The sequence below is a fragment of the Martes martes genome (genome assembly GCF_963455335.1).
Source record: "Martes martes genome assembly, chromosome: 7".
In the NCBI taxonomy this organism is placed as follows: domain Eukaryota; kingdom Metazoa; phylum Chordata; class Mammalia; order Carnivora; family Mustelidae; genus Martes; species Martes martes.
In genome coordinates, this window is record NC_137894.1 from 142897154 (window position 1) to 142909075 (window position 11922).

At 50.8% G+C, this 11922-nt stretch overlaps 1 protein-coding gene across 22 annotated transcripts in view; it reads left to right on the plus strand.

Annotated features, from left to right (window-relative positions):
* The window catches only part of KLC1 (kinesin light chain 1), a 61633-nt gene that overhangs the window by 44302 nt on the left and 5409 nt on the right, over positions 1 to 11922 (plus strand). For 3 of the 22 annotated variants that reach the window (XM_080809349.1, XM_080809333.1, XM_080809343.1), the window contains exons 13-15: positions 363 to 524; positions 7114 to 7244; positions 10835 to 10901. In XM_080809349.1, coding sequence (XP_080665475.1) covers positions 363 to 524; positions 7114 to 7244; positions 10835 to 10901 — 360 coding nt within the window. Of the gene's footprint in view, positions 1 to 362; positions 525 to 4825; positions 4877 to 5566; positions 5708 to 7113; positions 7245 to 10834; positions 10902 to 11922 lie in introns of those variants that run through there. The other 19 variants (XM_080809351.1, XM_080809348.1, XR_013967180.1 and 16 more) reach the window with 17 other exon arrangements.

The following is an 11922-nucleotide window of genomic DNA, read 5'->3' on the forward strand; positions in this document are numbered from 1 at the left end:
CTGCCTCCCAGATCCCGTCGTGGATGTTCGTTGCTCTCGGGCACAACACCCCCACTGCTCTGTCCACCGGGCCTGTTCTGCGCACAGCATTTCAAATTTGTGTGCATCACTACGTTTCCTTGTAAATACTTAAGTGTGCAGATCACTCACGGGGGCCCAATATTTGCTGTTTTTTTTTAAATTTGAGGTAAGCTTTATGAAGAGTGAAATGTCTTAAGTGTCTGTTTCTGAGAATCACTCTTCTGTGTTTAAGTGCTGTTTCTGGGTTGTTTCTTCCCCGGGAGAAGCTCAGCTGTCCTAGAAGTCCTTCGTCAAGCTTCCTTCTAATGGCTCCAACCCTTCCCCCCTTGCCTGGCTCACAGGGTCTTGACAATGTTCACAAACAGAGAGTAGCCGAAGTGCTGAACGACCCTGAGAACATGGAGAAGCGGAGAAGCCGGGAGAGTCTGAACGTGGACGTGGTCAAGTACGAGAGCGGCCCTGACGGAGGGGAGGAAGTGAGTATGAGCGTAGAGTGGAACGGGGTAAGTACAGTACACAGCCGCCGGCGTGCTCAGGCGGGCGCCGGTCTGTCGCCGGGAGGCCGCCTGGCCCAGGCGCCCGGCAGGACTGCTGTCCTGCAGTTTCCTCTGGCTCACGTGCTAGACACTGTCCTTTTCTCAAATTAAGTATGAATTAAGCTTTTTGTAAGTGCTTACCTTCTGCTAATAATGAAGTCTGTTATTTGTTTGAAGTGGTCATTCTCTTCTCCGTAGGGACCCATGAAAGCCGTTTGCCTTCACTTTGAGCACTGAAATGCTGATTGAGTGTCCTGGTTACTTAGAGCCATGAGCCATAATCCGTAACCTGGTTTTATTTTAATACTAGGATTAATGTGGCAGAAAACTAACTTGCTTTTTTCACTTACCCATTTTCATTGCTAACTCCAGTGCTCCTAATGTCACTGACCAGGCTGCTGTAGATTTGTGAGAATTACTTTAAATTCCTTAAGGGCAAGTAATATTTCAAACAGAGCTGGCCTCTAGATAAGACCATTTGGGGCGGCCGCTCTCCACGGCCCCCCTCGGTGCTGACCGCTGTGCCCCGCTGAGGGTCCCGTGGCTCATCCGTCTGCACAGTCCTCTGCTAGAGGTTTTCGGATCCAGAACACGTGCCCGGGTTTGGAACATGTCGCTCCTGGCCAGGCTCCGCCTCCGGGGTTCGCTCATTTGCCCTTGTGAAGGTTCTTGCCCCTGCAGTTTCCCCAGTGGTCGCCAGAGAGTGTGTGGCCTCCCGGACATTGTTTCTAGCGAATGTTGGTCACACGGGGCAACGCTTTTGTATGTTGAGCTGGCGTCTTTGGAATTTGGCTTTTACCAGGGAGAGCTGAGTGCAGGATTAGGTGCCCCATCAAAATATTGTATTATTTTTCTTTGAAGTTGCCGTAGGTGCAGTTCGATTAGGTAATTTTGCAGATGTTTTGCCAAATAGTAATCTTGGGCTTTCCTATACTCTTACCTTTTTGAGTGTATTTATTTGGGGGATTTTCTGTAGCTGCAGTGGTTTGGTAAGGTTACGGCATTTTCTACATAACATTAGAGGTCAGAATTTGAGGGAGAGCGTCTTTTTGACCGTCTTTATCTGGCAGCTGCCTTGCTTTGGTGTTTCCTGTGCCAAGACAACCAATCAGCATCTGCTTTACCGTTCCCCCAGCGGGCAGTCGTCTAACACATCGACGACGACGGCCAGGCCTCCTCTCTCCCGCGCCTGGCCACACTGTGTACTGTGCTGCCCTGTGGTTCCTGCCGCCCTGCATGCCTCGCGTAGAGGGTCGCATCCCTTCCCTGGTCTGTAGACACCAGGCTGCAGGTTTTGGTTCTCTTGAATGAGGTTCTGGAGGAGCTTTTCCTTGAGACAGTATTTCTAGGTCAGTCCTGTCATAAAATAATTTACAGTGCAGAGTTCTGTTACCGTCTTCAGGGCTGAGACTCGGGTGAGGAAGAGCTGGTTTCCGCCCAGTGGGCAGGGCTGGTAGGCAGCTCCCTGTGGGCTTCCTGCCAGCCCGCCGCCAGCATCATGGATGCAGGGGGCAGAAGCCATCCCTCCTCTGAGTGCATTCTTGAACCTCCTTCCATTTCACATTTTCTGTCTCGCTTTGGACATGCTCACTTAGCACACTCACACGGGGGTTTGGACACCTTTTTACTTGACTCTTGGACACTAGAGGCTCTGCGTCTTCTCCAGAGGCCATCGCAGGGCTTATCGGTGGGTGGCGGTGGTCCACGGGATGAAAAAACGTAGATCCCAGATCTTAGGTCATCCCGTACAGTGTTCCGGACTTCCCTTAAGGCGCAGAAGGGGCCCTTTCTTCCCAGAGAGTCTGAGATCAAGCAGCAGGCGACTCCGGAACTGCCCTGGGGTAGCGCCTGGGCTGCTGTGCCCTCCGCTGGCCCCTGTGGCCCCTGCTCAGACCCGGCCCGGCCCAGCCTTCACGGGAAGGCCCGGCTCGCAGGTTCTGAGGAGGTGGTGCTGAGCTCTCCCGACTTCAGGCCGGACTTTGATTTTCAGAGCGTACTGTGATGGTTTAAGAAGAGGCGATACAGGCAGTACGCACAGCAGGACTTTTTTCAAGTCCGCCTGACGGAGGTGCAGGTGTCTGCAGCTGAAAGAGCCCCATGTGGCTGTCGCCTTCAGCCTGGATGTCTGCCCTGCGCCCCCATGTTAGGCTTTGCCCTGGCGTGAGACTGAGCGACTCAGGCCCTCAGAGTGGGAGTTAAGGCGTTCCGTGTGGTGACGAGGCATGTGGTTGAGAGCGGCTGCCACCCGCAGTCATTTACCTGTGCACGATTTGGGTGCCAGGCCGTCCAGACCAACTGGGAACAAACTGGGAGCTTAGGTGCCGAGGCTAGACCCACCTTCTCTAAAGGTGGCTTCACGGTTCTCACTGGTGCATGTTATTCTAAGAACTTGTCACACGCTTACAGTGAGAAAGTGCCACCTGGATTGTATCTTATGTTGGGGTTCTGCATTAGATTTTAAGTTTTTAAAAAAGGATTTCGGTGTCCTTTAAAAAGTTAAAAAACTAAAAAAAAAAAAAAAAAAAAAGACTTAAAAAAAAAAGTTAAAAAACTGCTATCACATAGAGAAGCCTTGTGTTACCCTGTGGGGCAGGCGCTCCTGCGGTGGGGAGGACAGCAGTCCCGTTCTGTTGGCATAGCCGTGTGCAGGAACCCGGGTATGTGAGTGGGTGAGGTTGGTCCCAGCATTCAGAAGTAACATGAAAACCAGTGGGGCAGTGTGGGCGGAGGTCCGGCGGCCTGGGTTCTGATTGTGCCCTGCGGCTGCCAAGAGTCTGGGTCCGCACAGAATTCTGTGCTGTTAAAATACTGGAAAAGTAAGGTTACTAAATATACTGTAATCATTCATATGAAATTTCTGATCAAGTTTTTAGGGAAGTGCAGTTCTGTTAAGTACATACCATTAAGATGGTGATTAAAGGACTGGAAAATGTAACTGCCTCACGCTTACTTTTGTATAAAGTACACAGAGCTGAAAGTCATTGTCAAGATAAGTCTGAGTTCTTTCTTCTGGTCCCATTAAAGATGGAAATGCTGTGTGCGCAGGAATCCTATTTGGCCAGATTGGATTCCCTTTACTTTACCCGCTGTGCACATGGCTGCCATCCCCTCTGAGGGCTGTGGCCACGTCCCTGGAGTCTGGGCCTCTCGTATGTGTGGGATTCCTGAGCTGTGCCATTATGCAGCTGTCCCACTAGGGCCCCAGGAAGCATCACATCCTCCATTCCGTCTTCTCCACTCTGTCCTTACTGTTCCTGACTTCCCAGTTCCCAGCAGGGCCCTTCCGGAGGAGCCTGCCTCTCCTGCACCCTGGGAGTGCTTGTTTTCCCAAAGACACTGAACTCATGCCCGAGATGACCGAGGGATGGGATAGTATAGACTGTTAATTAGAAACGGAGTTAGTTTTAAAAACTATTAGGAAGGGGCGCCTTCCTAAGCATCAGTCGGTTGAGCTTCTGCCTTTGGCTGGGGTCGTGATCCCTGGGCCTGGGATCGAGCCCTGCATCGGGCTCCCTGCTCAGTGGGGAGCCTGCTTCTCCCTCTGCCTGCCTCTCTGCCTCTGCTTGTGATCTCTGCCAAATAAATAAAATCTTCTCTTTTACTAAATAAAATCTTTTAAAAAATTGTATTAGGAAGACAACTAGAGTCTAACAAAGAAAAAGAACAAAGAGTTACTGCCTTTCGTTTCTTAGCTTATACGCTGCAGTGTTCATTTCTGTTCCGAAACCCACTTCTCTGATGTTAAGTGTTCTTTCCTGGCAACAGAGAGAAGTAGACGGTTTTTGAAAGAGGTAGAATGTGGGAGACCTCCCAACTCTCCAGCTTTTACTGAATAGAAATCCATCCGGGTTTGGGGTGGGGTTTGGGGTGGGTTTCTGCTGTTGCTCCCACTGGTTCTGGAGGGTGAGTGCAAGGAAGGGGGTGGGCAGCCTGCTCCCCACCCCCCCTTCCCCAGCCAGGTGCTGCCTCCAGAGCCCAGCTCCTGTGCACCTGCTGTGGGGCGAGGGATGGGGCCGGGGGAGCCTGTGTGTGTCCCACATGAAGTGTTTCCGGAATCTGGTCACTCCCCCGTAGTCTGCTGAGTGGCCGGCAGGGATAAGGAGCACTGCTGTAGTGTAGCGAGTTCTGAAACGAACTGCAGAATTGTACTGTTTGTGGAATTAACAGTTTAATGTCCTTTCTCTGAAAGAGCAACAAGAACTTATGTTTTCTTGTCCTCCCAACATTTGCGGGGAGTTGGTAACAAATCTTATTTTTCCATTTTAAAGATGAGAAAAATGAAGCTCGGGCTGGTTAAATGATTTGCTGAGCGTCCCATGGTGAGTCAGAGCGGGCGGGGGCTCGGCCCCTGCTATCCGGGGCTTCCGTACGGGACCACTGGGGTTCCGGTCTGCTGAGACCCGGGGTGCACTGCTGCCTCTGGAAATCCATTTTCTAGAGTTAATCTTATTTTGGATTATCAACTGCATGTTTAAAATGTGCTAAAGACTAAAGTCATTGGTTTTTTCAAGTTTTTGAACTGTCTAAACGGTTAGAGCTCTTAAGAGAACGTCCTCTCTGATGTCAGAGAGAACTCCACAAGAGTTCAGGGGTGTGAAAGGATTTCTGATGAAGTTAAAGGTTTGATGAACGGCCTCTTCTTATGTGCAGCCTTTATCTTTTGGTCACTGTCGATGTTTCTCAATATGGAATCTCCTTTCTGTACAGTTCCTGGACCTCGTGATAGTAAGTATCCTGGAGATTTCTAGCACAGTGCTAATCCACGCTCTGGGCGCGGAGTGTTACTTTGATGACAAGAGTGACTAGTAAAAGGCAGCAGACGGCCCCAGTACCTCTTGGTACTGGGCTGATAGAAGCAGGCGGAAGGTGATCCCGGATACTAAAGGGATGAGAAGCACTGCCGAGATCTGTGACCTAGAAATACTGTAAGCCACGCTGCGTTCCGTGGGGGCTGGCTCTGTTCTCACAGCGGGCTCACTGGGCTCTCTCTCTCCGTTTCTGTCTGACAGGCCTAGCTGCCTCATGTGACGCTCCCACTGTCTCCTGCATGACGGGCGGCTCCTCCTCCAGCTTTCCTTCTCTCTCCAGTGCTGACTGCTGTGTTTAGCAACCCCCTAGGATTCTTGTCAGAGCGCCACCTCTCTGTGACTGGCCATTCCTTTCGGTGCTGCTGTCCTTTTTGGGGGGTTCCTTATCTCTGTATACATGTAGCTTTGCCAGATATGTACTTAGTAATTACTATCAACTGTGTTAATAAAAACCATTTACTGTGTGATACACGAGTTTAAGAATTAAGAGCGATTAGTCGTTCGCTTTGATCAAAGGTAGTTAGAAGTCTCCTGCAGGTGTTAACGCCGTGGCATGACAGTGACCGTGGAACTCGCTAGGCCGTAGGAATAGGGCATGTGCTGCTCCTGTTGCCCTCTGAGACCCGGCGGGGCTGCCCGTGCCCCGGGCTCTCCCCTTAGGATCTCGCTCAAGTAGCATTTGCTGTGTAGTCTCTGTGACATTTTGGCAATTTTGCTTTTCTCCACTAATCTTTAAGTGTTCAGTGATTTGTGTCTTTCTAACTTCTAATAAACTCACTCCAACTGACCCGTGTCTTGGTGTCTGTCTGCCCGGTAGAACGTCTCACTCTCTCCGTGGAATGCGGCACTGCGTAGCTTCTTGAAGGAACGGGACTGCTCTTAATCTCACTGAGTGATTCATTCTGAGAATAAAAGTTGCTCACAGACACAGTTTTTCAAACTCTGGTTTTTGATTTTCATACCCAGATACCGCCAAATGTTTCACTGAGTGCCTGGGCCACTTACGATGACAGCTGGACACCTCCTACGAGGTGTCAGGGGGGTTCAGTTACTGTATGGAATGACCGTTTTATTTAATTTCCAACCACACTTACAGTCAACATTTAATAAAACTTCTTTAAAATGTACCGAAGGGGCGCCTGGCGGGCTCAGTCGGAAAAGCATGTGGCTTTTGATCTGTGGGGCTGTGAGCGCAAGCCCACATCGGGTGCAGAGAACGCACACGTACATGCCTCAGTAAACGTGAAATTTACGGAAGAAGCGGTACACCTAAGTGCTGCCTGTACACGAAAGTGTTAAAAAAAAAAAAACTCTGTCAGCCCTCACTGGTGTGGGTCCAGTACTGTTAAATGGGGACCAGATGCTTCTGTTTTTATTAAATGTGGAATTTGATTTGGATGATCTTCCAAGAAGCAGCCTTAATTTTCTTGAGACTTTTTCCGTGTGTGACCTTTTCTTTCAAAACAGCAATATGATTTTTGGGGATATTATTTTTTGTTTGAACTTCTTCCTGGTCAGAGGTTTTCGTGATCATTGGATTGTCTTGACTGAAATTTAAAGTGGGTAGATTTCTATTTAAAGTGTATTTATAGACACGGCAAACGTAATTTCTGTAGCAACCGTATTGCCAGCAGGTCACAGACAAGTAGGCCAACCGTGATGTGAGCTCTTGTTTGCATTCAGCTTCGCCTCTCAGGAGGCCAGGGCGGGGCCGTCTGCGGTCTCACATGTGTTCACGTCTCTTTCAGGACGGCACGGGATCTTTAAAGCGCAGTGGCTCCTTTAGCAAACTCCGGGCTTCAATTAGACGCAGCAGTGAGAAGCTGGTTAGGAAGCTGAAGGGAGGAAGCTCTCGAGAGAGTGACCCAAAGAACCCCGGGTAACTATCTCCCTGCAGCCCCTGCTGACCGCCCCGCCGCGCGGCGTCCCCGCTGCTCCTCACGTCCCCGGCCCGGGGACTGGAGCGGCTCCCGGTCTGTCTCCTCTGGGGCTGGCAGAGAAGCACCGTGCAGCTTCCGTGCAGAGGCTGGAGGGGCGGGGGCCTTCCCGACCTGTGCGGTTCTGCGGTTTTGTTGCTGCGCGTTCAGAAGAGCCGTAGCATCCACCGGTGGGAGCTTTGTATGAAAACACTGAGCACGTTCACTTGGTGACTCGAGATAGCTGTTCCTTCTCTTTTTAAATTAGTGTAAATCCTTTAAAATTAGCTTTTAAAATCTTTTTAAAATCGTACGGTAGCTATGACTGTATGAGACTCACAGGCATTAATTCAGGGAGAGTAATGGTTTTAAGTAGGACCGTAGTTGGAGAACTGGAGTGGAAGGAGTTCCTTTAGGAATTGAGAACAACAGCCCGGATTTTCCGTGTGTTTAAAAGAAGTTAGACTCACGAGTCTTAGAGTCTTTTGAACAATAACATTGAAGTTGTCAAAGGAATTTGGGTCGGAGGCATTCTGTTCTTTGCAGGATGCAGCGGAGTGTTAACAGTCTGCCCCCATTTCTGGGTTATTTCTGGCGTGAACAGCATCTTGTTTGGGATGCGTTTCTCACAGAGGCACTCTTGTCAGCTGTTTTGTGAAACTCTGAATGCCTAAGTGGTGCCTCCTTTTTAAAGATTGAGTCTGAGTAAAACTCCGTTGTCCAAGTGACTCCACTTCCCCATCCACGGGCAAGGAGTCTCCCGCTGCCGGCCTGGGAATCGGGGCCCCTTCGCACAGCGTGTCGGAGACCCCTTCGGAGATCGCTGCTCTTCCAGCCGCCTGCTGTGTCATTTTGAGGGGCGTCCCGTCTCGCTCTGGTCTCTGTCAGTGAAGGCCTGCCTCTTGCACCCCTGGGCCCCCCAGCGCTGCCCTGCAGGCTCAGCCCCCCAGCTGGGGAGCAGAGGCCCAGGTCTGCTGTCCGCCCTGTGCCCCCAGGTGTCTCTGCTGGTGGACACACACATTTTTTTGATGGCGTGTGAGGCAGGACGAGGAATTGGATTTGTATAGGTGGCTGTCACCCTGCTTCTCAAGGGCGTTTCCAAGCCCGTTTCTGAAGAGGGAGTCTGTGAGCGCCACATGTTTGTTGTGAAACTGCCTGGGAGATGCAGTGTTGAAAGCCAGCCGGGGCTTCTGGAAGGATGTGGGGCTGAGCAGCAGACTGCCGTCCTGTCCTTTTTTTGTTGTTGTTCTGTCCTGCTCTCGGCACCAGAGCCTGCCGCCTGATGGATGAATGTGCATCCGGGAACGGAAATTGCCTTTGGGATAAAGTGCTTGTTTTAAAATATTTACAGAACTAAATCATAGGTCACTCTCTGCCCCATTTTTGTTTTGTTTTTTGTTTGTTTTCTGGCCACGTTACAAGGATCTGAACAAACAGTTGAACAGTTGCGTAGCTTATGTTCCTGGACTGGATCTGATGTGCGGAAGTGACCTGTCCCCACGGTGCTCTCCATGCACCATCGATTGGCTCCTCCAGGCCAGACACGCTGTGGCCCTTGGCGGATCTGGATGTTCTGAAGCTTTTTAAAATGCAGAGTCCAGTTCTGGCACTAAGTCTGTGACATGGCCCTTCCTTCCCACGTGACAGAGCTCAGTTCTGTCTCTCCCTCCTGTGCCGCCTTCCGTCTCGGCTGTGACGTAGCCGTGCCAGCGCTCCCCGGCGTGGGGCTGGCCACACGCGTGCACGCACGTCATCATGTGTAATACTGGAGGTGGTCCCTCACTGAACTTGATTAAAACATCAACGGCTCTAGGAATTTTGTCTCATAAAATGCATAAAACTGAGTCATCTGTCCAGGTAAGAGTGACTACTGTGTATTCACTGGACCAGTGGTTCTTAGACCTGAGCATCAGCATCTCCGACGGGGTCTGAACAGACCGCTGGGGCCCCAGCCTTCAGTTTATGGTGCAATGGGCCTGCACCCCCTACCCTTCACACCACTGACCTTTCTAGCAAGTTCCCAGCTCGTGCCAGCGCTGCTGGTCCAAGACCACATTTTGAGAACCCCCAAGTTGGTGTTTTTCCTGTTCTGTTCACCACGGTGGAAGGGAGGGGTGTGGATGTAGCTAGCTCGCTGTGCCAGGGGGAGACTTGCCGGCAAGGTCAAATTGTTTTTACTTGTGTCTCGTAAGGAAAAGAGAGTGTGAGGAAGAGGTTTCTATAACTCTTAGAAAAAGTCCATTGGCCACTTAAATAATAAGAATTAAGTGTGCAAGTGCACCAGTGTGATTTGGTTTGATTTTTCCTTTGTTCTTGAGTAGTGCTGTGTAGAGGAAGCTTGTGCAGGATCTAGCTGCACTTACGTAGACTTTGTGGGGTTGTCGTGTTTGTGTTTGTCCTGGCTCGGGAATTTTGGGAGTGAATTTTACTTGAGGTTAAGTGAATTAAGGCTTTGCTTTTGGTGGAGCTCATTCAGTGAGAACTTGGTAAGTAGCTACCGTTTGCCGGACGCGGTGCCCGTGGTGCTGGCGGCCACTCGGGTGGGGACCTGGGCCCTCGTGCCCGTTCCCGGCGCGCCGACGCATCTGGTCGTGCTGACCCTTCATGTGCGCTCTCGAGCCTCACCACCGCGCGTCAGCTCCCAGAGCAAATGCTCGCGCGCACTGCTCGTGTCGAAGCTGCTTCACCGTTGTAGTTCCTGTTGGAGACGTTTGGAAAGAATCCTGAATATCAGTTATTTAATCTTTCAAAGCTAGGGTGGTTTTCTGTTGGAGGGCCTGCCTGCTTGGCGGTAGGCGAGAATGGTAACGTGGCTGGCCCCCATTGCGTTCAGGCTTTAGGTTATTTGCAGGATAGTTCATCAGGTATTCTAAAGGTGTCAAGTGGGAGAAAAAAGTAAATACACATTTAAATTACTAGATTTCCTTGAAGGTAAAGCCACGAAATTTGTTTTAAATTTTGGTTTGAAAGCAGAGAAATCCTAGCTTCTGAATTTATTTGGGTAATAAAAAATTGTTTCCTTTTAATATAAAAACATATAAAGTACACGAGCATATAGATATGTATCAGATCTTAACACGGAGCTTCAAGAGGTCTTTTACATGGTCACTTAGGGTGAGCGGTGAGTTTTGGGGGAAGCACCAGGCTCCCTTCTTAAAACTGACCTGACGTGCCCTGCAGACTCAGGCCCAGCCAGAGGGCTGGACGGGCAGAGCTGCTCAGCTCCTCCGCGAGCCAGGCGTCACACGGGGGACGTGTAACCACGTGTGAGGTTTACACACAGTGTTTCAGACAATACTTTGCTGAGACAGATGCAGGGAAACTGATTTTTCTCTACTGGGGTTTACATACGGATACGCCTGGGGCGTCCATGTTAAGAACTGGGCAGACACCCCAGTCCCAGTGAGATAAAGGCCCATGCTCCATGAGGGATGGCTCCAGGGACTCCCCCACGGTGACAGAGGCCTTGGAGGGGTGTCTTTGCTGTGTTTGCTGCTCTTGGTTGACTGACACGCTGGTTTGTCCTTTTGCATGTCCACTGCCCTGTTCACAGCATGAAGCGGGCCAGTTCCCTGAATGTCCTTAACGTGGGTGGCAAGGCCGCTGAAGACCATTTCCAAGTAAGGAGCCCTGCCCCACTCAGTGCCCTTGACTACCTGGCCGAGGCTCGCTGGGCAGCCGCAGGCCCTTCCCGGCACCACTGCCACCTCCGACGGCCTTGGGGACACTTAAGTGTCTCTGGGTCTTAGGTGGCATAATGATATTTCCGGATTCTGCGTTAATTTGATTACGTGAATTGTGGGAATGTGCCTGTCATGAGCATTCTCAACATATTCGCGATCTTTAAATAGTTTGATTAAGCTAATTAAAATTTAAATATTCTGATAAAGTAGTATCAAAACTTGGCCACTTAATGTGCATTGTTAATTTGTATGATTTTTAGCTTCTGGTAAGTTTGTAACTAATTCATTGTCCAGTTAAGCTGTTGTTCGGTGTTTTAAAACTATTAGACCTTTACTAATGTAACTGACATATTGTCACTTTCACACCCAGTCTCGAGCACTTTTTTTGGTGTCCCAAGGCTTGCATGAACCTGTCCCCTTCACATTTAAAACCGTTGGCCCTTCTATTCTGATGTTCCATTTCTTTCAACATCTGGTGTGACTGTCCGGGTGCGGCCAAGGGTGCCGGGCGGACCAGGCAGCTGAACCGGCAGCCGAACTTCCGGCAGGGAGAGCCTTGTGACGGAGCGGTTACTGCTCGTCCGCCAGTGACCAGAATTCCTGGCCGTTGCACCTCTTAGCAGCCCCGGTCCGGCTGCTCACCTCTTGGACACTCGCTGGCGGTCGCAGGCCTCCCTCCTCAGCCTCCAGCACCTCAGGAGCTGGCTGTTCCCAGGTGCTTTCTGCCAGGCCCCCAGGGAGACGTGAGGTGCTGGTAGCGCTGGGCCTTGCGCCCAGAGCACGCCTGCTCATGAGAGCGGAAGGTGTGGTTTTCCCAGCGGTCCCGTGCTCATGTCTCAGTGCTGGCCTGTGCCCGGGAGCGTCACGGTGCCCGAGCGCTGACTTAGGAGGTGTCCTGCCATGATGGTTAGTGCTCAGACCCCTTTCGCCGGCATCCTTGCCCTCTGGAGTACGGGTG